Here is a 23595-nt window from a genome sequence, read left to right on the forward strand (position 1 = left end):
GCACTAAATAAATGCTGGCCGACTGAGAGGGTTGGAGACGGTCACCGTGATGGGGGGTGTCGCGGCCGTGGGCACAGGGTGGGTGTGCGCTGTGTGAATGAAAAGTGGGCACGTAAGGATGAGGCGAGCCGCTGGGGAGAGCTGTGGGCGTGGGGCGCGTGTGCGTGCGTGCGCGCGGATGTGTTGCCTGGATTGGGGGCGCGGTGCCCGAGGCAGCGAGCTGGGCCGGGAGGGGGGCGGGCCGGCGGGCGGGCGGCGGCCCCGGGGGAGGGCGGGTTCTGCCGGCACACGCCGCCCCTGGCAAGCGGCCTGAGCGCACCGAGCCTCCGCCGCCGCCGCCGCCGCTCCCAGGTCTGGCCCGGATCCGGAGACTCCCGGAGCGCTCAGCATGGATGCGGCTTCCCTGGCCGGCCCCTCGGCCCTCTAGGGGGCCGCCCTGCGCAGCCCCCGGCCCGGCCCCGCTTCCCGCACTCCGCTTCCCAGGCTGGCTGGGCTCCTGGGCGCACGGCGCCGTCACCCCCGAGGTGAGGGAGGACCCGGAGAGGCGCGGGGAGGGGGCTGGGAGAGACCGGGCGGGAAGCGATGGAGGCGGGGGCTCCGAGCCGGCGCGGGGTAGAGCTGTCGCGTCTTGGGGAGACTAACAGGGGGCGTCTCGGCCCCGTGCCGTTGCCAAACCGGAACGAGTGGGGGGGCCGCTCCGAGAGGCCGGGGGTGCTGGGGGAGGAGAGGGGCCTCAGTCACTGGCTGGGAGGGGCAAGGACTGTTCTGACTCGGGGGTGCCCCCCCGCCTCGGCCCCTTTACCCTGGCCCCCTCCTCTTCTCCCCGCTGCCCGAGACCCTTCCCCACAGCCTGGCTAACCCTCCTGACTCCCGCACTGCCATTCTCCTTTGTGCCCCCTGGGATCTTCAGCCCGTACCCCCGCCGTCCAGGTTCTGATCTCGCACCTAGAATCCCCCCGCCCTGTCTCCTTGTCCCCGTGTCCCCCGTTCTGTTCCGGCACCGTCCCGGTCATCTCCACGACCCTTGTAGTCCATCCCTCCTGTCCTACAGGTGTCCGTCCTCCGTCCGTCCCTGCCGGGGCCGGCGCCGACCATGCCCAACGGTTGCCGCTGCCTCCAGCTCGTGTCTCTACTCTGGATCCTGGGGGCGTCCGGCCAGCCCTCCCCTGGTGAGTGAGAAGCTCCCGGACTCCCGGAGGTGGGAGGTAGGGAAGCTGGAGCCGCCGACGCACCTCCCCTCCCCCTCGTCTGACCAGTAGCCTCAGCCTTAGTCCCCTGTTCCCACACTGACCCCTGCCGGTAGAAGCAGGGATTACACCTACACTGACCATCGGTGTGCGTGGGAGGGAGGGACCCAATGAATCTGACCCTTCCCAGTCCAGATTGTGATGACACGGACGCAGCCCCTTCGGGGAAGAAAACCCGGTGTTCCGACCAAGCTCCTCCCCACCCCAAATGCAGATTTCCTACTCGGGGTCTACGTAGACACGCGTCATCTCCAGTCTTAATCTTATCTTTTTACTCCCCGTAGCCAATGATTGTAGTTCCCACTGTGACCTGGCCCACGGCTGCTGCGAGCCTGACGGCACCTGCAGGTAGGTGCTGGGCCTCCCTCCTTAGCCTGCATTCAAAGGCCTCCCTGTGCCCCGTTCTCCCCAGCCTAGCCCTGGCCCTCCGCTTAGATGATCTCTTCCCCTCCCGTGGACAAGAGGCCAAAGGGTCTAGAGGCTCAAGCTGCTCCTGCTTCTTTCCTCTGTCCCAGGAAAGGGAGCAGTAACCCCGCGGCCCCCCCCCCCGTGCCTGCGGGCGCCAGCACTTGGTGTCGTCCAACACTTATCTCCCATCGCTGCAATTTCACTAACATCCCCCTTCCCCACACAGCTTTTGATCCCCGGGGTCACCAGGATGAAGGGAACAGAGGGGGCGATAAGTGGGGGGAGAGAACAGAGGAAGGAGAGCCAAAAATGAGAGAAGACTGGAGGAGTCCTAACGGCGATATATAGATTCCCGATGCTGGGGGGGAGGGGGGATTGTTTATAGGAACGGCTGATGGCAAATGGCAATGGGTGAGATCGAGGTTGGAACAAAAGAGCCCTTTGACTAGATTTTGTTTTTGCAAGTTGTACTAGGATTTAAGAACTGGAAAAGTACATGCTTCTCAGTATATGAAATGTTAAGAGATGAACTTAACTTTCCAGAGCGTTGCTAACTTTGTATCCCTCTGAGATGGGCTCTCTGCAATGTAGGGATTGTATACTAAATCCCAATTTACTCACTTCTTTTTTGGGGGGAGGGGAGGCTTAGATTTTTATTCCCTGAAATTTCCCAGAAGAATAACTTGTGCTTCCATCCTCCTCCCAGGTGTGACCCCGGCTGGGAGGGACTACACTGTGAGCGCTGTGTCAGGATGCCTGGCTGCCAACATGGCACTTGTCACCAACCTTGGCAGTGTATCTGCCGTAGTGGCTGGGCTGGCAAATTCTGTGACAAAGGTGAGAATGGGTATGGGAACACCTGCTGAGCCCCTCGGGTAAAGGGAAAGGGACCACCTGGACCTAAAGGGGAAATGAAGAGACTTAATAATACGAATTCTTTAGGTTTCGACAGCCTTTTAGATTTTTATAAAAGACTTTCATATTCATTCAGTCATTAAATCAACAGGTATTTATTAAGCATGTGCTTAACACACTCCACTTGTGTTTTATATGGTAGTACAAAGTATAGGCGTGATGTAGGCATTGTGTTTAGGAAAAGGATACTAAGAGGCACAAAAATAAAAACTCGCTCTTATCCGTTCTTTACAGTAATAACCCTGTGAGGTAGGTGGGACCTTAATTTTAATGGTGAGAAATTGGGAGAAAAACATTGTGGGCATGGGGAGGAAGAGCACTGAAATGAATTCCTCAAAAGCTCATCGGCTGGGAGCTGGCTAGAGCCCAGGCAGGTCTCAGCAGCTGCCTCCCAGAATGACGTGGCTTTCATTACACAGCAATGATCTTGAGAGAAGGAACGTGGCTAAGAGGCCGACCAAGAGAAAGTCCCAAAGGTGGAAGCTAGACATGGGCTGAGGCGAAGCTTCAGAAGTCCCTAGGCTGCACTTGGTGAAGGGTGGAGGGCAAGAGGCAATTCCCCAGAGGCATCCCTCTCTCCCTTCCAGATGAGCACATCTGTACCAAGCAGCCGCCCTGCCGGAATGGAGGGAAGTGTGTGTATGAGGGGGATGGGGAGTACCACTGCGTGTGCCCACCAGGTTTTCATGGGCATAACTGTGAGCGCAAGACTGGGCCCTGTGAGCGTGCTGGGTGAGTTGCAACTGGAACCGGCCAAACAGAGGCGTGGGCACAGGTCAGACTTTAAAGTATTAGAAGCGGCTAGCGTGGGGTGAGGGCAAAGGAGCTTTGTGGGAGGAGGGAACAGGGAATAGAAGGTAAGGGTGAATGGATTTGGGGAGCAGTCACAGAAGCTTAGGGCGAAAGAGACGTCGGAGAAAATCGAGTCCAAGCTTCTCCCCATCCTTCATCTGGTAGAGAGGCCAGAGTGGGGATGGGAGTTGGTCCATTGTCACTATTAACTCTCTCCTTTCCATCGCACCCTTCTCAGGTCCCCTTGCCGGAATGGTGGGCAGTGCCAAGATGATCAAGGCTTTGCAGAGAACTTCACATGCCGCTGCTTGGCAGGCTTTGTGGGTCCACGCTGTGAAGTCAATGTGGATGACTGCCTAATGAGGCCGTGTGCCAATGGTGCCACCTGTCATGATGGCATCAACCGCTTCTCCTGCCACTGTCCTGAAGGCTTTGCTGGCCGTTTCTGTACTATCAATCTGGATGACTGTGCCAGCCGCCCATGCCAGCATGGTGCCCGCTGCCGGGACCGTGTCCATGACTTCGATTGCCTCTGTCCTGATGGCTATGGGGGCAAGACATGTGAGATTGTCCTCCCGGTCCTGGACCTCCCTACGGAGCCAGAGAGTGCTGCTGGACCCACTCCTGCAGCTGTGGTTCCTTTCACAGTACCAGCCCCCTTCAGCGTGGGGGCAGGGCTACTGCGGATCTCAGTGAAGGAGGTAGTAAGGCAACAGGAGGCAGGCATAGGGGAGTCAAGCCTGCTTGTGTTGGTGATATTCGGGGTCCTCACTGCCACCCTAGTCCTTACCACAGGGCTGTTGATCTTTTGGGCATGGCGCCATGGCCACTGCCCTGCTGGGCTCTGCTGCTACCCTTTTCGCCAATATGCCGTACCCCCTGAGCAACATGACCAGGAGTGCCAGGTCAGCATGCTCCCTGCCGGAATCTCCCCTCCACCCGGCTCCCCATCTGAGCCTGGCAAGACCACAGCACTGTGAAGGGAGTTGGAGGGGGGGCAGAGGGGAGCCCCTCTCCATCTCCTTCCTCCTCACACCTCCGCCCCTCCAGAGACAGTTGTGGGCTCCCCCCGCCCCCACTGAGGTGTCTTAGCCTCACATCAGAAATGCTATTTTTTTAAACACACAAATTGTTCAAGAGAAGTTTTATCAAATAAAATTACTTAAAATGACAGTGAGTGATAGCTTGTGCTCCCGGGTCTCCTGGCCCTAGGTGGGGCCAGCCTGGAGCCCCATATCCAAGGTTCTAATCCTGGCCCAGTCAGAGCTCTCCTCCAGTGCCAGCAGCTCACAAAGGAGGACTGGTATTAAAGAGAGCATCCTGAGGCGCCCAGGCAGGGATGAAGGAGGGTCTGGGGCCCCCCAGGCCCAGATGGCCCAACAGAGGAAGGGGAGAATAAACATCTGTTCATCACCTGAGAGTAAGAGCCCTAAGCCCTCCCACATGGAGAGAGAGTCGAGGGCGAGTGAGGAAGAGGGAACCAACATCGCCGAGGCTCAGAGGAGGCAGGGCCACTACTGACTGCTCTGCAGCAGCTGCTGGAACAAGGAGTAGGGCTGACTCCTCAGGGCGGCGGGAGTGTCCAGCTCGGCCACCCTTCCCGCCTGCAACACCAGCACCCGGTCTGAATTCAGGATCGTGTTGAGCCTAGAAGGCAGGTGAGGGAGGACACTCCGTGAGTGAGGGATGACCCCGTGCTACTCCCCTACTCTCAGATTTCACCCACCTGCTCTGGGTGGCCAGGTGTCCACTGCTGGGGGAGGTTGGGAGTGTGAGGAGAAGGCTGCTCAGGACTCAGTTGGCCTGAGGGTGAGAGCTCCCTCCCGTGGTGTTAGGTGGGAGAGGGACGTGGCCTCAGAGGAGACAAGAGATTATGTCCTCAGTAACTTCTGGGTAGTCCCCGAAGAAAGAAGGAGTAAAAGGTCTGATGCTGGCCTGTTGTAATCCCCCCCTCAGTGGAACCTTCAACACTGGCTTAGTTTCTCCTCCTTCCCCCAACATCCTTAGAATCCTTCCTCGGGCACCTTCACTCCACTGACTTACCTGTGGGCAATGGTCAGCACAGTCTTGTTAGCAAAACGACTGCAGATTGTCTGTTGGAGCAGCTGGTCTGTCTTCTGGTCCACACTAGCTGTGGCCTCATCAATGCACAGGATCTGGGGGGAGGGAGGAGGGTTATGTTTGACCTGGATCCTGACCCAGTATCCCCCATTAGCTCTGCGCAGAAGGGCTGAGCCCTAACACAGCCAACTCCTTTTTATATTATCTCCCCAACAATTCTGTGGGCTCTTCCATCCCCCTTTCAAAGGCCACCTTTGTGCCCTTCTACAAAACCCTAGTCGCATTCCTTACCTTGGCATCTGTAAGGAGAGCTCTGGCCAAACACAGTAGCTGCCTCTGCCCCAGGGACAAGCTCCGTCCTCCCTCACTCAGCTCACCATCCAGACCACCTGTTGGGAAAGGCTTGGTCATCCCGAGAGGCCTGCCCCTCCTGCTATCTTGCTCCCTCCAGCCCCCTGCCTCCCTCATCTCTGGTGGGAGACTGTCCTTGACCAGATTCTCCCACTACTGGGTCCCCAGAACTCACCCAGGGGAGCGATCACCTCGCTTAAGTGGCACTCTTCCAAGGCCTGCCACAGTGCCTCATCCTCATGGCGACCCAGAGGGTCCAGGTTTTCTCGGACCGTGCCGCTGAACAAAAAGGGCTCCTGTGGGATGATGGCCAGTTGGGACCTAAGAGGCAAGAAAGGGAACAAACAATAGGAGCTGGTCTCAGGACTGCAGGCACCTTCTGCTTGACCCCAAGGTCCATTCCCTACAAAATGAGCTAGAAATTTTTTATTTCCTATCTTTGAATCAACTAATGGAAAACAACATAGAATAGTGAGAGAGTTGTGGGCTGTCTTGGGAAGGGCAGTGGGAAAGGAGGGAGGAAGAAAAACTTGGAACTCAAAAATTTTACAAAAATAAATGCTGAAAACTATCTTTACATGTAATTGGGGAAAAAATACTATTAAATGGGAAGAAAAAAAAAAAAAAGGAGCAATCCCAAGTGCACCTGCCATGCAGTCGGGAGGACCTGAATTCAAATCCAACCTCAGATGTTTACTAGTGGTAGGACCCTGAGCAAGCTGCTTAACCTCAATTGCCTTAAAACAAAACAAAAAGAGGCCTGAATTGGGAGTTTCAGATTTAGCTTTGAATCCCCCTGTTCTGCTATTACTCACTATCTGTGTGACTTTGGGCAACTAATTCCCCTGTCTGGGCCTGTGTCCTCTGGAAAATGTGGAGGTCAAACTAGATGACCTCTAAGAATACCTCCAGCTCTACGCTGGATTCTGTTGTGTATCTAGCAGTTTATTAGGCACTTTGGGGATCAAAGAGAAAAATAAAATATGGCCTTAGTAGTTCAAATTTTCTCAGAGGACAGAACTGACACTCATGAAATAGGTCTAGTGCTTGGCCCTATAGTATTCAGAGTGGACATATTAGATTAGAACTATGTTGTTTAGAAAGACAAAGGTTTGGCTCAAGCCTTAAAGAGGATGCACTGGCTAGGAGAAAGAAAGGAAGGCCTTCTGGGATAGGGAAACCAGCATGAACCAAGGGAGAGTCCACAGTGAGCATGGAAAGGTTCTCATGTTGCTGAAACTGGCCTGAGTCAGGGAAGGAAGAAATAGAAAATAAGATTGGAGAAGGCCTTGATAGCCAAGCTTAGGAGTTTTTATTTGACAAAGATAGCTATCTCTAGCACCCATCATAGTGCATTGCACTTAAAAAGGTATTTAGTAAATGCTTGTTGATTGGCTAATTAATTGTATTTCTTTGCACAGATGTTTTTCCATCTCTCTTGGCTCCCATTCCACCCACAGGACCAATCAGCCTTTCCTGTTCCCCAGCTTCACCAAACCGCCCCATTCCCATTCTTTTGCCTTGAAGCCCCATCCCAAGCCCTCTAAGCTGATGCAAGAGTCCCAGGGGCCAAAGGCAGCCCCAGTTCCAACTCCACCTGAGATCTGACAAGCCCAGCAAGCTGGTGTCCACGCCGTCCAGGAGTATACGCCCAGCACTGGGCTCCACCAACCGAAACAACACCAACAGCAGGGAGGACTTTCCGGAACCCGTCCTGCCCACAATGCCTATTTTCTCACCAGGCAGTATGGTGAAAGTGACCCCATCCAAGGCATTGGGCAACCCAGGTCGGTAAGCCAACACCACATCTCGGAACTCCACGTGTCCTTGTGACAGCCAGTTCTCTCCTATCTGTGGTCATTAAAGGGAAGGAAGAGACAGGGGAGAGGGTAAGGCAGTGTGGCCAATATGAGAGTGGCAGGGAGATGAAACAGTGAGGCAAAAATGGAGATGAGAAAGAGATAAGGGGAAGAGATAGGAAAGATGGCGGGGAGAAAGGTGGAAGAATTGGGGGAGAGATGTTAAAGTAGAAGAGCACAGGAAGAGAGGGAGGAGGTGGGTTGTGGAGGAAATGAAGACAAATGGAAGGAATGTTAAGAAGAGAGTGAGAAGAAACAGTGGGAAGAGTGAGGAAAGATGAGGTAGGGAGGATGGGCAGAGATAGACATGGTGAAGGGCACAGAAGATGGTGAAAATTGGGAAGATGGTGAGAGACAATGAAGAGAAGGGGCTGGAGATAAGGAAAGATAGGGAGAGAGAAATGGGTGAAGGCAAGTGAGTGAAAAAAGACCGTTGCGGGAAGATGAGAAGAAAGGGAGTGGTGAGGAATTAAGAAGAGTAAGGAGCCAAGGTCCCACCAAAACACTCTCTTCTCCACCTAGTACCACCCAGCAGGGTTGGTTAATCCCTAATGGGACAGCTAGGTGGCGCAGTGGATAGAGCACCAGCCCTGAATTCAGGAGGACCCGAGTTCAAATCCGATCTCAGACACTTAACACTTCCTAGCTTTGTGACCCTGGGCAACTCACTTAACCCAGCCTCAGGGAAAAAAAAAAAAAAAAAAGGTTAATCCCTAATTCTCCTTATTTTGTCCCTGGCTCTAATGTTCTGCTCCACAGAGAAGGGGCTGTCTAGGACTGAAACTAGAGCACACTCTGGGGGAAAAGCAAAATGCTGTGTTTTGGGGCTTTGAGGTGGGGAGAAGGGAAGGGGCTTCCATACCTGTATCTTCTGGCCTTGGGGCTCACTGGGCAGGTCACATGAATATTCTTCCAGCCGTTCCACGCTCACCATCATGGCTTCCGTTTGCGTGAAGCTGTTCACCAGGCCTGAGAGAAGGCCAGTCAAGGACAGGGCATAGGACAGTGACAGGCCCACCAGTCCTGAGGAGAAAAAGAATGTGGTGAGCCTGCTAGGGCTGCTGGCCGCTCTGGGCTTGGCTACTGCTGTTTTTGCTGCTACTTCCAGACTCTCTCTACTACCGAGGGAGGCTAGGGAGAGGCGGGAGGAAGGGGGGTGACGTGCTCATAGTATTAAACTTTTAAGTTTCTTAAGGGAAGGAGAGATGGCTTATTTCATTTTAGTATCTTTAAAACAGCACAAGGAGTTGTTCAAAATAGGTACTTAAAAATATTTGTAGAAACTCTTTCTGTAGTGGCAAAGAATTTAGAAATTGAGGGCATCCAGGTCGGTGGGAAATGGCCCAGCAAGTTGTCTTATGTGAAGGTAATGTGCTATAAGAAATGATGAGCAGGCTAATTTCAGAAAAGGCCAGAAAGACTTACATGAACCTGTGCCGAGCAGGACCAGGAGAACATCGTACACAGCAACAATGTGTGATGATTGACTATGACAGACTTTGTTCTTCTTAGCAATACAATGATTTGAGAATTCCAAAAGACTCATGATGGAAAATATTATCCACATCCAGAGAAAGAACTATGGGGTCTGAATGTAGAGCGAAGCACACTATTTTCACTTTTTAAAAATTGTGTGTGTGTGTGTGTGTGTGTGTGTGTGTGTGTGTGCTCTTCCCCTTTTGTTCTGCTTTTTCTTTTACAACATGACTAATGTGGAAATATGTTTACATGATTGCACATGTATAACCTATATCAGGTTGCTGTCTTGGGAGAAGGGTGTGAGGGAGAAAAAATTCGAAACTCAAAATCATATAAAAAATGAATGTTGAAAACTATGTTCACATGCAATTGGAAAAAATAAAATACTATTTACTAAATAAATACATATATCTGAAAACCCCAACAAAATGGATACTTAAAAATTTCTTGATCAGCTTGTATGTGGGGAAAGACATGCGTATACATATGTTTCTCTACATATATGGCAGAATAAAAGGAAGCAGGCTGAGAACAAGGAAAGGACCCAGATAGGGACTACAAGAGGGTAGTTCCTATAACAGGTGAGGCATTTTATAAGTGGGACCAGGAATGAGGGGACTGAGGTAAGTGTGGGGTCAGGAAGCAGGACCGAGGGAGGGAGGGGCAGTAATGGAGGTGGATGGAAGAGTAGGAATTAGGGCAGAAAGTTCACTGATGGAGAACAGAAACAGGGAAAAGTTGGGAGGATTTCAGGGACAAAGGTGGCACCTGGGTCAGCGAAGTGTTGGTAATGCTGGATGAGGGCAATGATGGCAATGGTGCTGACCACAGTGGCACCCATGAGCTGCAGCCGTATGTCCAGCCACTGCAGGCAGGCATGGGCAGCAAACTGGCAGCGCTGGTTGAGCTCCAGTAGTTTCTCATTCTCTTCTTCAAACCTAAGGGTCAAGAGCTGAGCTTTCTCTCTCCCACCCATGAGCCAAGGAGCAGCCTCAGGGGGTGGCTCTCCTCCTCCTTACCCCCATGTCTAAACTCAGAAGGGTTCAGCAGAGGAGAGGAGATGGCTGCCTTTTGCTCACACTTCCCTGGGTTTTCTGCCTCCTGGGGTCCTTCCCTTCCAGGCTTTTTAATCTCCCTTCTCTTTAGGACCCCCACCCCCTTCCCCACTGAGGCTCCTGGACTGCAGTTCTTCCACCCCGTGGGCACCTTCGCCTTGAGCTTCCTCTCTGTCCATCTTCCCCCAGTAAGACCCCTAGGCAGACCCTCCTTAGTGGTGAGCTTCTGTTCCCAGGCTCGAGCCCTGCTGGGCAGAAGAGCCCCCTCACCTGCAGGCAGCCCCCGCAGCCCGGATGACGCTGAGGCCGGTCAGGCTCTCGGACAGGTGAGTGTAGAGGGGGGAGAGGGTGAGGCTGCCCAGGCGGCGCAGCTCCCTGGAGGAGGCGCGGTAGTGGCGCTGCACCGAGTAGTAGAGGGCACCCAGGGGAGGCAGCAGCAGCAGCAGCCAGGGCAGCCCCGAGCCCAGGATGACCAGCAGCCCCAGCAGGCCTGCCGCTTGGGCCAACACAATGTTGAGAACGAAGGGCAGGCTGTCGTCCGCGCAGGCCACGTCCGAGGAGAAGCGGTTCAGGATGCGCCCGGTCGGGGTGCAATCGAAGAACGTCACAGGTGCCTGTGAATGGCCGGGCAATGACGCCAGAGGGGCGTGAGGTGAGCTTCGGGCAGGGAACGTGGGAGAAGAAACTTGAGGGGAAGGAATTAGTTGTGAGCCCTGACATGGGGAGAGAACCAGAAGAGAAAGGAGGCTCCTAGGAGAGCTTGGAGAAGGCAGAAGGCTATGGGGCCGGGCCTCCTGAGGGAGGGCAGGCTGGTTAGGGGAAGGGGGAGCCGAACAGTAAGTAGGAGAAAGCCAGCAGATTTGGGGCTAGATGGAAAGAGCATTAAGAGAGGGGAGGATCATGAATCTCCTCTAGCTGGTGGGGCCTCAGCCTGCCCATCTTGCTTCTAATCGGACACCAGAGTGGTTCTTAAATCCCCTAGGGAAAAAGGAGCTGTGCCTGAAAGCCAAGCACTATAATGGCCAGCCTGGGCCCTGTGGGCAAGTGATGCCATGTGCTCAGTTCCTCTGGAGGAAGAGTATATGGGGACATAACTCTAGGTAAAAACAAAAGGCATGGATGCAACTTTATTTTATTTTATTTTTTTATTTTTCCCCCTGAGGCTGGGGTTAAGTGACAGGGTCACACAGCTAGGAAGTGTTAAGTGTCTGAGACCAGATTTGAACTCGGGTCCTCCTGAATTCAGGGCTGGTGCTCTATCCACTGCGCCACCTAGCTGTCCCTGCATAGATGCAACTTTAAAAAAAAAAGAAACAACTCTGGCACTGCTCTTCTCCCGCCTTCACTACAGAGGTCTTCCTTAAGAGTTGACCTCTCTCTTAAAAGGATGGAAATCTCCAACTGCACTAAGATGAAGGATAGGTATTAAGATTTTTTTTTAACCAGTAAATCAGGGAAGGAGAGAGAAGATATAGAAGCTTCTTCTCTGGAAGAGAATTTATTAAGAAAAGGAAAATCTCACAGTCCCTTTAAGAAGTCATTTTGTCAGGAGACAGGGAACTGGACTAGCTGACCTATGTGACTTCCTGGGGTTCCTTTCAAGACCTGGATTCCAAACTCCTTCTGATTATAGCTTCAGTTGGTCACTCTTCAATCTCCTAACAAAAACAATAATTCACAGCTCTATAGCACTGTTTCATTCAGTGCCTTCTTCACAACTCCCTTGCAGAATTGGTACTGTAACTTAGAGGATTTCTGTTTTACAGATGAAGGAACTGAGAGTCAGAAAGTTTCACAGAAGCCATATTGCCTAGCGGTGAAGACCTGGACATGAATGTCAGGCAGACCTGGATTTGAATCCCACCTCACATCCTTTCCAGCTGTGTGATTCCTCAGTGGATGAGGCTATTTCTCTGAACCTCAGTTTCCCCATGTGCAAAGTGGGTGTGATAATAATAGCATCTGTGTCACAGGATTACGAGGCTCACACTAGGTGTTAAGCATTTTGCAAAACTTGATGCACCATAAATGAGTCATTATTATTATAGAAACAGTGATAGAGTGGCTACAATATCAGCCTCCGAGTCATAAACACCTTAGTTCAAATTCTGCTTTTGCAATCATAGGCAAGTCACAAGTGCCCAGACACCTGTGTAAGGCTTTGAGGGTCTGCATCGGGAAGGATTTCCCTTTCCCATACCAGGAGCACCTTGCCCTGAAGAAAGAGCCGGTGCAATTTCGCCACTCTCCAAAGAACCACAATTAAGGGAGTCATCCAAGGCCCCACAACTAGCCAAGTGGCCAAGCTGGAACTGGAGCCCAATGGCAGATCTCTCTCCAATGTGCTGCCTCTGGGCAGTGAAGAGGAGTGAGCTGTCTTACTGCAAAGAACAATCCCCTTCAAGCTGCCCGGGAAGAGGGGAGGAGCTCTGGCAACGGCACAGTAGTAACAACAAGCAGACAATGCACTGCAGAGCTGGAACAATGGCCCCTTTGGACTGAAGCAAGCTGGCCAAAGGGCCCTTCCCCTATGTTCCCCCCACCAGATCTCTCACTCACCCTGAGAACACGGTTCAGCAGACGTTCATGTAGGGTGGCTGCTGCCTGCAGGATGCCAGCGGCAAAGAGTATTGCCCGCAGGAGGGTACAGATTGAATTGGCACCGGCAATGGCCCCATATACGGTCAAGTAGTACTGCACATTCAGGGAGCTATTTGGGGTGGCTTTGGGCCACGGGGCCACGGGGACACTGGACAGAGGGAAGGGAAAGTGAGACCAGTGACTGTCATGGGCTGCACCCCGAACTCAGACTCCACACCCTCACCCTGAGAGGCCCGGGGATCCACGCCTAAGCCCCAGTTTGGTCCCTGAACTCGGCTCTTTCTCCAGTTTTTCCAGATTCCCCCCGGTCACTCACAAGAGGCCTCCAGGGGAGAAAAGAAGTAGCTGTGGGGAGAGCACTGAGGGTGCTTGGCTGGTGAGGTGCCGCAGCTCCTGGGAGCCATTCTCGGCTCTCTTCAGCTGGGAGATCCAGTGAGAGAGCCACCAGTCGGCAGCATTCCGGGTCCCTGGGACACAGCAAAGGAAAAGGAGAGGAAAGGAAAGCCAAACTGTCTCCGGCATTTTCCTGGGCTTAGCCCAGCTTTCCTCTCATCCCTCACGCCTCCCCCTCTCCTTCCGGGGCTCAGACCCTGCCTCCAGCCCTCTCTGTGGCTGGGTCTCCTGGCCGGTGGGCTCATCCCTTCACCCATCCTATGCCTCCTCCATGGCCCTATGCACCAGTCTGGGGGAAGGAGGGAGCAGTCCAAATTTAAGAGAGAAGAGGAAGACTAAAACGAGTGAGGACAGATATAGCCCTCCTGGGCCTAAGAAGGCCCCCAGGCTCTGGGAAGCTGGGGCTCAAGGCCAAGGCCGCCACCTCTCTTTCAGAGAGTCTAATAATAGCCTTTAATACAAACATTATTTAGCTCATGGCAAGCCTGTGATAGGGCATGCACAAGTATCCCTGCTTTCTAGGTAAGGCCTTAGAGTATAAAGGAGAGGGCGTTCTTGGAGATAGACACTGCCACTGACGACTACTGAATGACCTCTGAGAAGTCACTTAATTCTCTGGGCCTCAGTCTCCTCATCTGCAAAATGAAGAGACTGTAAGCGATGGTCTACTTTGCAAATCCATGGCATATTTGGCACAGAAGGTGAAAGGAAGGGAACAAACTTTTATTAAGTGCCTACTATGTGCCATTCACTGTGCTGAGCACAATTATTATCTCATTTGAGCCTCACAACAACCCTATGAGATGGGTGTTATTATTGTCCAGAATAATTTATGATTATAAAAATATATGAATGATATAATGTCTGTGTAATATATTACTTATAATATATATTATGTCATATAATTGTATTCTCACATTATATATAAATAATATAATGGGGAAACTGAGGCAGGCAGTGGTGAAGTGGCTAGGGTCATGCAGCTAAAAAGCACCTGAGGCTGGATTTGAACTCAGATCTTCCTGACTCCAGGCCCAGAGCTTTACCATGTTACCTTGCTACCCAGGAGACTGGAAGACCTCCAATCACAGGGGCATCCTTCCCCACTTCCACCTCATCCCCAGTCCCAGAAGCTAGCCTAACTGGGATGTGACACCTGTGCTCATCAAGAGCACCTTGCTTCCCCTTCCCCACCTTGTCAGTGACCTAGAACCCATCAGGTTCTCCTTACTGGCTTAAAATAGATAGGACTCACCCATTCTATTCCTTTTAGTCACTAGGCCTTACCAACTGCCTTGCTACTACCTCCTAAAGTCCTCCAGGCTTTACCATATGCCTTGCGTCTGTGTCCTGTAGATCACAGGCACTACCATCTGACCTAATAATATAACTGAAAGACCCTTGGATCTTTCCAACTGCTCTTCACCATTGTACTTATAGAACGTTTTGTGAACTTTCAGCTCAGAGTTTTGTGGGCTGTCTCCCCTAATTAATATTCTATTGGTATCCACATAATAAATTTCAAGTAAATGCTTTTTCATTCATTCATTCACAGTTATCATGTAATAAATCCATATTTATTCATTATTTAGTTCTAAATCCAATAATCCAACAGTCAGAGGAGGAAACTATAGACTAGAGGAGTGTGTCATCCATGGTCACTCCCTCAAAACCCTAGAGATAGAGAATTCAGTACCACGTACTCTATGGAGGGCAAGGAGTATCCCAGGAAATAGGGACCCAAGAGTTGAGACTTCCTAGCCCAGTGGTGTGAATGATGAACAAAGGGAGGGGCTAAAGATAAAGAGAGCTGGGGGGTTCATAGAAATACTCTTACCTTGCATGAGGAGTAAGAAGATGATGATAGCCAGGGAGAGACCCCCACCTATAGCTTTCCAGTAAGCCTGGTACACCTGGAAGGCCACAGCCCCTTCCTTCTTTCCTTCCTCCTGAAGCAGGCGGCTGGCATTTGGGTCCAGATCCTTGGGTTCCTCACTCTCTTTCTCTGGCTTCCATGGCTCTGAGGCTACTGCTACAATTAAGTACAAGGAGAAGAAGGTGAATCACACTCAGACAACTTAGGGTAAAGGAATGACCATAAGGAAGGGAAGGAAAGGGAAGGGAAAAGAAGGAGAGGAGTGTTTAGGCCAATATTTTAAAATCTCAGAGATATTAACTGTGAAAGGTAAAGAGAGGAGGGAGGAAAAAGGGGTGATATGAAAAGGCATACCTGACTCAGTCTTCTGTTCATCCTTAGACTGGGCATTGGGGGTAGCTTGTACCAGCGGCAGAATCTCAGAGGGTGGTCCTAGAATGAAAGTCAGAAAATTCTCATCCTAGTTACTAATAGGTTACAACATTTAGTTAAATGTGCTTCAAACACCAGCTGCTCAAAAAATGCTTATGTTGCTTCAACCTTTTGTGTCCTCCAATGGCCCCTGATCCGGCTGCCCTCTTGGTTCTAACCTGCATGGTGTTTTGGACACTTGGGACTGAGCAGAGCTTTCAAAAATCACTTCATATTTCAGTTGTGTTCAACTCTCTGTGACCTCATTAGGGTTTCTTGGCAAAGATACAAGAGTGCCTTGCCATTTCCTTCTCCAAATCATTTTGCATATAAGGAAACTGAGGCAAATAGAGCTAAGTGATTTGCCCAGGATCACACAGCTAGGAAACATCTGAGGCAGAATTTGACCTCAGGTCTTCCTGACTCCAGCCCTTGCACTCTATCACTATGCCAGCTAGCTGTCCCTGGGAAACAGGATAGCCTGCTTCTAGGCAAGCCAGCCCAGTCCTAAAAATAGTCTATGCCAAACAAAGTAGATGGCCATCCACTCAGGAATGGCAAAACAAGTTGTGGTACACGAATGAGGCATCTAGGTGACAGAGAGAACAGAACGCTGGACCTGAAGTCAGTGGAAGACCTGAATTAAAACCTTACCTTGGACCCTTACTATCCCATGACCCTAGGCAAATCACTTAATTGCTCCCTGCATCATTTTTCTAAACTGTAAAATGGGGATGATAACATTTGCTTCTCATGTTTTGAGGATCAAATGAGATATATATAAAAAGCTTTAAGGGTTACATAAATGCTAGCCATACCACCATCATTATCATTATGATTATTACTAAGCCATAAGAAACAATGACTATGATGACTACAGAGAAGTATGTGAGTACTTATATGAATCGACACAAAGTGAAGTAATCAAAAGTAGAAAAACAATATACACAATGATTCCAACAATATAAGTAAAAATCCAAGTGACAAACAATAGAAAACCTTATAGCCATATGGAAAAAAAATACTCTAAATGACTGTTGATTGATTGAAGAATGCAAGTTAAAATAACTCTGAGGTACCACCTCACATCTATTAGACTGGCTAATATGACAGAAAAGAAAAATGACAAATGTTGGAGGAGATCTGAGAAAATTGGAGACACTAATGTAGTATAGAGTTGTGAACTGATTCAACTATTATGTAGAACAATTTGGAACTATCTCCAAAAAGCATAAACACCATGCATACCAATTTTGTTTTTCTTCCCAGGTTATTTTTACCTTCTTTCTAAATCTGATTTTTCTTATGTAGTAAGACAACTATATAAATATGTATACATATATTGTATTTAACAAATACTTTAACATATTTAACATGTATGGGACTACCTGCCATCTAGGAGAGGGGGTAGAGGGAAGGAGGGGAAAAGTTGGAACAGAAGTTTTTGTAAGGATCAATGTTGAAAAATTACCCATGCATATGTTTTTTCAATAAAAAGCTATAATTAAAAAAAAAAAAAAAAGCATGCATACCCTTTGACTTCACAATGCCAAAAGAGAAAACAAAACAAAACAAAACAGGAAAAGGAACCATATATACAAAAACATTTATAGCGGCTCTTTTCTGCTAATAAGAAATTGGAAATTGAAGGGATGTCCATGAATTGAGGAAAGGATGAAGAAATTGTGGTATTTGTATGTGACTGAATGTGAGCTTTGAGAAATTATGAGCAGACTGGGTTTGTATCCCAAAGAGATCTTAAAGAAGAGAAAGGGGACCTGTATGTGCAATAATGTTTGTGGCAGCCCTCTTTGTGGTGGCCAGAAACTGGAAATTACATGGATGTCCATCAATTGGAGATTGGCTGAATAAATTGTGGTATATGAATATTATGGAATATTATTGTTCTGTAAGAAATGACCAACAGCATGATTTCAGAAAGGCCTGGAGAGACTTACATGAACTGATGCTGAGTGAAATGAGCAGGACCAGGAGATCATTATATACTTCAACAACAATACTGTATAATGATCAATTCTGATGGATGTGGCCCTCTTCAACAATGAGATGAACCAAATCAGTTCCAATAGAGCAGTAATGAACTGAACCAGCTACATCCAGCGAAAGAACTCTGGGAGATGACTATGAACAGTGATTCATATGAACATAGAATTTCCAATCCCTCTAATTTTGTCCGCCTGCATTTTGGATTTCCTTCACAGGCTAATTGTACACTATTTCAAAGTCTGATTCTTTTTGTTCAGCAAAACAACTGTTTGGTCGCGTATACATATATTGTATTTAATTTATACTCTAACATATTTAACATATATTGGTCAACCTGCCATCTTGGGGGGGGGAAGGAGGGGAAAAATTGGAAAAAAAAAGTTTTGGCAATTGTCAACATTGTAAAATTACCCGTTCAAATATCTGGTAAATAAAAACTATATTATTAAGAAAAGAAAGAAAGAAAGAAAGAAAGAAAGAAAGAAAGAAAGAAAGAAAGAAAGAAAGAAAGAAAGAAAGAAAGAAAGAAAGAAAGAAAGAAAGAAAGAAAGAAAGAAAGAAAGAAAGAAAGAAAGAAAGAAAGAAAGAAAGAAAGAAAGAAAGAAAGAAAGAAAGAAAGAAAGAAAGAAAGAAAGAAAGAAAGAAAGAAAGAAAGAAAGAAAGAAAGAAAGAAAAATGATGAGTAGGATGGTAAAGGTGATACAAAATAAAATGAGCACTAGGAGAACATTGTACAGCAATATAACATGATGATCAACTGTGAATGACTTCATTATTCTCAGCAATACAATGATCCAAGAGGACTTGGATCCAAGAACTTATCATGAAAAATGCTGTGTCCCCAGAGAAAGAATCCATGTTATCTGAACACAAATCAAAGCACACTTTAAAAAAAAACAAAAAAAAACAAAAAAAAACTTTTAATTTTTCTTGGGTCTTTTTTGAGGTCTATGATTTCTTTCATAACATGACTAACATGGAAATATGTTTTGGATGATCTCATATGTAAAATCTATATCAGATCGCTTGCCTTCTCAATAAGGAGAGTGGGAGGGAGAAAAAGAATTTAGACGCAAAAATTTTAAAATGAATGTTAAAAATTGTTTGACATGTAATCGGGGAAAAAATAAAATACTAAATAAATAATTTTAAATCAAATAGCTAGGAAAAAGCCTAAAACAATAGAAACCAAACACTTTACAATTATAAGGCTAATATAAGAAAATATCTTCCTTCTTACTTTCTTTGAAGAAGAATGTGGGTAGCTATGTGTGGAATACAGTATACAACTTCAGACTTTCAGAATTTTGTCAAAACTTTTTATCCTTAGTTTTTATTATGAGAGATGTCTCTTGGAGAAGACAAGGAGGAGAAAGGAAAATGAGGTTAGGATAAATGAAGTAACTTCCCTAAATTAAAATAGGGAGGAGAGGCCATATATCAGTGGACATAAATGTGAAGGAAGGAGATTCTGGAGTAGACAGAGATAGAGGCAGAAAAGCATGGGTCATGCCTAGAGATTCATCCGGCAAGTCTAGTTTGGATAGAATGTAGAATGTGATGGGGAAGAGTATTACATGATGATGGAGGGCTCTGAGTGCTAGGTTAAAGAGTGCAATTCATTTCAACTCAGTAAGCATTTATCAAGCACCTACTTCATGCAAAGCACCAAAGAGACAAAAACAAAAACAAAAACAAAAACAAAAACAAAAACAAAAACAAAACCCTAAATGAAACAGCTGCTGTCCTCTAGGAGTTTACTAATTTTACTAAGGAGATTAGGACATACACAGAAGAATTCTGATTTTATTTTATTTTATTTTACTTTTGAGACTGGGGTTAAGTGACTTGCCCAGGGTCACACAGCTAGGAAGTGTTAAGTGTCTGAGTCAGATTTGAACTCTGGTCCTCCTGAATTCAAGACTGGTGCTCTATCCACTGCGCCACCTAGATGCCCCAAGAATTCTGATTTTAGAGGCAGCAAGGTAGAGCAGCCCTGAAGTCAGGAGGTCTTGAGTTCAAATATAACCTCAAATATTAATTAGCTGTGTTTCACTGGGCAAGTCACTTCACCCTGATTGTCTTCCTTTCTATTTCCTACACCCCAAATCCCAAAAGAGTTCTGATTTCAAGAGACTGAGAAGTCTTCTCTAATCTCTGTAAGTAGAAGTGAACTTTCCCATCTCTGTATCTCGATTATAGTATTTTGTTCCTTGCTTATGGCATTTATTACATTCTGCTCTATAGTACTGATGCTTATGTATGTTATATATACCAATTAGCTTCCTAAGAGCAGGGATTGTGTTTTACTTATCTGTGTATCCTGTGTAGCATGGATAGTGTCTCACTCACATTGTGTTCAATTAATGGTATATGAAGCTAATGGAATATTATTGTTCTATTAAAAAATGATGAACAAGTTGATTTTTGAAAGACCTGGAAAGATTTACATGAACTGATGCTGAGCAAAACAATAACAGCAAGAATATGTTATGATCAACTAGGAAAGGCTTGGTTCTTCTCAGTGGTTCAGGGATCCAAAGCAGTCCCAATAGACTTTGGACAGAAAATGCTATCTGCTTCCAGAAAAAAGAACTAAGGAGGGACAGCTAAATGATACAGTGGACAGAGCATCAGTCCTGAAGTCAGGAGGCCCTGAGTTCTAATCCGGCCTCAGACACTTAACACTTCCTAGCTGTGTGACCCTGGCCAAGTTACCTTACCCCAACTACCTCAGCAAAAACAAACAAACAAACAAAAAAAAAACACCTAAGGAGACTGAACATAAATGAATATATGCTATGTTCACTTCTTTTTTCTGTTGTTCTTATCTCTCCCATGGTTTTACCCCTTTGCTCTGATTTTTCTCTCCCAACATGATTCTTAAAGCAATGTGTTTAAAAAAAAAAAAAAAAAAAAAAAAAAAAAAAAAAAGTTTTTAAAAATGTGCTCAATTAAAAAAAATAGCCAGCATTTAGATTACTTTAATACTTTAAGATTTTCAAAGCACTTTATAAATAATAAAAATAAAAGCAGTCTAAGCTGCGTTTTTTCCATTAGAAATGTATAACTGTGAAAATTGGACTATAAGAAAAGCTGAATGCTGTAATACTGACAGTTTTAAATTGTAGTGCAAATATCAAATCAGACAGCATGGAAAAAAATTAACTCATACTCTTCATTGGAAGGACAAAAACTGAAGCTTAACTACTTTGGCCACATAATGAGAAGAAAGGACTCACTGGGAGTCAAGAGAGACAAATAGAGAATGTTATGGAAACAATGAACATGACTTTGATAGTGGTGCAGTGAAGTAACAGTCCTGGAGTCAGGAAGTCTTCTCTTACTGAGTTCAAATTTGACTTCAAACACTCCTAGCTGTGTGACTCTGTGTGAGCAAGTCACTTAACCCTGTCTGCCTCAGTTAAAATGAACTGGAAAAGGAAATGGCAAACCACTCCAGTACCTTTGTCAAGAAAACACCAAAATGGGGACACAAAGAGTTGGACATGACTGAAAAACAACTGACCAATAATAACAATATTTGTCATCTCATTTGATCTTCACAACAGCCCTGGAAGGAAGTGCTGTGATTATCTTCACTTTTTAGATGAGAAAACTGAAGGAAACAGAGGTTAAATGACAGTTCAAAGGTCACAGAGTTAGGAAGGGTCAGGACAGATTGGGATGCAGGTCTTCCTGACTCCACAGCATACTTTCCACAGCTCCCTCAGTTTCAATAAATATTTGTTCAATTAAATATTTCTTCAAAAACATGACAATTATTTAATAAAATGTTCCCCAATCCTACATTATTCTTCAAGATAGTTTGTTCACTCCCTAGAGGTAGGAACTGCTTCATTTTTGTCTTTGTGTTTCCAGTACATAGTCAGGTGTCTAATAAATGCTTGTTAACTAATAAAAGATGATGTTAAAAATAATATTGCAGTGACAAAAAAAAATAATCCCAATAGCTGATCTCTATTCAGGGCTTTAAAACTAGTGAAGTGCCACTTCTCAGATTGGCTAAGATGACAGGAAAAGACAATGATGAATGTTGGAGCAGATGTGGAAAAATTGGGACACTGATGCATTGTTGGTGGAGTTGTGAACTAATCCAACCATCCTGGAACTATGCCCAAAGGGCTATAAAACTGTGTGTACCCTTTAATCTAGCAGTGTCTCTACTGGGCCCGCGCCCCAAAGAAATCACAAAAGAGGGATAAGAACCCACATATGCAAAAATGTTTGTGGCAGCCCTTTATGTAGTGGCAAGGAATTGGAAATTGTGGATGCCCATCAGTTAGGGAATGGCTGAATAAGTTTTGGTGTATGAATGTTACAGAATATTATTGCTCCATAAGAAATGACCAGCAGGATGATTTCAGAAAAGCCTAGAAAGACGTGTATGAACTAATGCTAAATGAAGTGAGCAAAACCAAGAGAATGTTGTGCACAGCACCAAGATTATGTGATGATCAACTGTGACGGACTTTTCAACAATAAAGTGATTCAAGGCAATTCCAATAGATTTGTAATGGAAAGAGTAATCCACATTCAGAGAGAGAATGATAGAGATTGAATATGTATCACAGAATACCATTTTCATCTTTTTTGGGGTTGTTGTTATTTTCTTGATTTTTTTCTCTTGATCTGAGTTTTCCTGCGCAGCATGATGAATATGGAAATATGTTTAGAAGAACTGCACATATTTAACCTACATCAGATTGCTTGCTGTCTTGGGGAGGGGCAGGAGGAAAGAAAAAAATTTGGAACACTCGGTTTTGTAAAGGTGAAAACTATCTTTGCAGATTTGGGGGAAAATAAAATATTACTAAAAGTAAAAAGAGCATTTAAAAGAAAAGAAAAAGAAAACAATATATTGGTGAAGTGTTTTAAGTGGTTTCATTTGACCTCATGACCAAGCAATGAGAGATCACAAAATGTGAGAGTGGGAAATCTAGTCCAACACACAGGAATCCTCTCTATAACCCACTATACCTAACAAGTGGTTGCCCACAACCTTCTCATGCACGGCATTTCATGTCTGGGCAGCTCTGATTGTTAGGAAGTGTTTCCTGATGAAAAGCCTAGATTTTCTTCTTAGCATCTCTCTTCCATTTTCTCCTTTAGGACCAAACAAAGCACTTCTAATCCTGACTCCAAATGATAACCATCCATTGGCTTGAACAAAACCGTCTTATTCCCAAGCCCCATCTCAAAAGTTCTCTTCCACAGGCTAAACATACCCAGCTCCCTCAATCAATATTCGTATTACATGGACACAAGGATCTTTACCATCTATGCTGCCCTCCCACCGCACCCCCTGACAATCTCCTGTTTATCAACATTGGGCTTAAACCCAAATACCCAGACTTGAATGCTCCAAATGACAAGATAGAGTGGAAAAAGAGAATACACAGTTTTATAGTACTCACTATATACCAGGCATTGTGGTAAATGCTGTACAAATATTATCTCATTTGAGTCTCACAACAATCCTGTGTAGTAAATATTATTATTATCATTCACATTTTAGAACTGAGGAAACTGAGACAGACAGATTAGCTCAGCTGGCAAGTGTCCAAGACCATATCTGAACTCAGGTCTTCCTAACTTCAAGCTCAGTAATCCATTTACTGTGCTACCTATGTGCCCAGTAGGACTATTATCTTCCTATTCCTGAAAGCTGATGCCCTTCATAATGGAATCTAAGAATATACAGTTATCCCTTATCACAACTTTCCCCATTGCAATTTTGGTATGTCACAGGTCAACATAAGAAATTAAATGAAAATTTGGGGGGAGTTTTGCAGAAGCCACATATGAAGGCCAAAAGATAACACAGAAAAAATTTAGAAGTTCAGACATGCATAAAATATATGTATGTATATATATTATTATATAATATCAACCCAAATTTTACAATATGGTACTGGAAACATCCCATAAAAGAAAAAAAAAAATAGATTTCTTCTTTGGTGCAAAGGGAGGGCCAAAAATATTTTACGTGGATTTTCCAATCAGAGGGGTACTGTGCCCTTAACCCCTTCGATGTGGAAAGAATAATTATATTAACTTTTAGGGCCTCTATATTATATTGTTGACTCATCTTAAACTTGAAGACCACTAAAATCCTC

At 46.5% G+C, this 23595-nt stretch overlaps 2 protein-coding genes across 2 annotated transcripts in view; one reads left to right on the forward strand and one right to left on the reverse strand.

Moving 5' to 3' along the window:
• Nucleotides 1–284: 284 nt before the first annotated feature.
• On the forward strand, nucleotides 285–4533 carry DLK2 (delta like non-canonical Notch ligand 2). The gene is made up of 6 exons (XM_074310836.1): nucleotides 285–524; nucleotides 1052–1169; nucleotides 1532–1595; nucleotides 2362–2492; nucleotides 3158–3302; nucleotides 3601–4533. The coding sequence occupies exons 1-6, from the start codon at nucleotides 393–395 to the stop codon at nucleotides 4340–4342; spliced, it is 1332 nt and encodes a 443-aa protein (XP_074166937.1). The 5' UTR covers nucleotides 285–392; the 3' UTR covers nucleotides 4343–4533.
• ABCC10 (ATP binding cassette subfamily C member 10) overlaps nucleotides 2651–23595 on the reverse strand; it is a 36359-nt gene continuing 15414 nt past the window's right edge. Inside the window, 12 exon segments of the mRNA XM_074310835.1 lie at nucleotides 2651–5009; nucleotides 5406–5518; nucleotides 5715–5812; nucleotides 5950–6095; nucleotides 7372–7625; nucleotides 8496–8656; nucleotides 9881–10050; nucleotides 10438–10781; nucleotides 12727–12916; nucleotides 13085–13235; nucleotides 14999–15193; nucleotides 15392–15469. Of these exon segments, the coding sequence (XP_074166936.1) occupies nucleotides 4877–5009; nucleotides 5406–5518; nucleotides 5715–5812; nucleotides 5950–6095; nucleotides 7372–7625; nucleotides 8496–8656; nucleotides 9881–10050; nucleotides 10438–10781; nucleotides 12727–12916; nucleotides 13085–13235; nucleotides 14999–15193; nucleotides 15392–15469 (2033 nt within the window). The 3' untranslated portion in view covers nucleotides 2651–4876.

The sequence above is a fragment of the Sminthopsis crassicaudata genome, chromosome 4, assembly GCF_048593235.1.
Source record: "Sminthopsis crassicaudata isolate SCR6 chromosome 4, ASM4859323v1, whole genome shotgun sequence".
Lineage (NCBI taxonomy): Eukaryota > Metazoa > Chordata > Mammalia > Dasyuromorphia > Dasyuridae > Sminthopsis > Sminthopsis crassicaudata.

Bases quoted from the DNA above. Each gene is read 5' to 3' on its own strand.
- DLK2 (XM_074310836.1), top strand. From the start codon at position 393: ATGCGGCTTCCCTGGCCGGCCCCTCGGCCCTCTAGGGGGCCGCCCTGC. The intron at 525-1,051 runs GTGAGGGAGGAC...CCTGTCCTACAG, and splicing joins ACGGCGCCGTCACCCCCGAG to GTGTCCGTCCTCCGTCCGTC. The intron at 1,170-1,531 runs GTGAGTGAGAAG...TACTCCCCGTAG, and splicing joins GTCCGGCCAGCCCTCCCCTG to CCAATGATTGTAGTTCCCAC.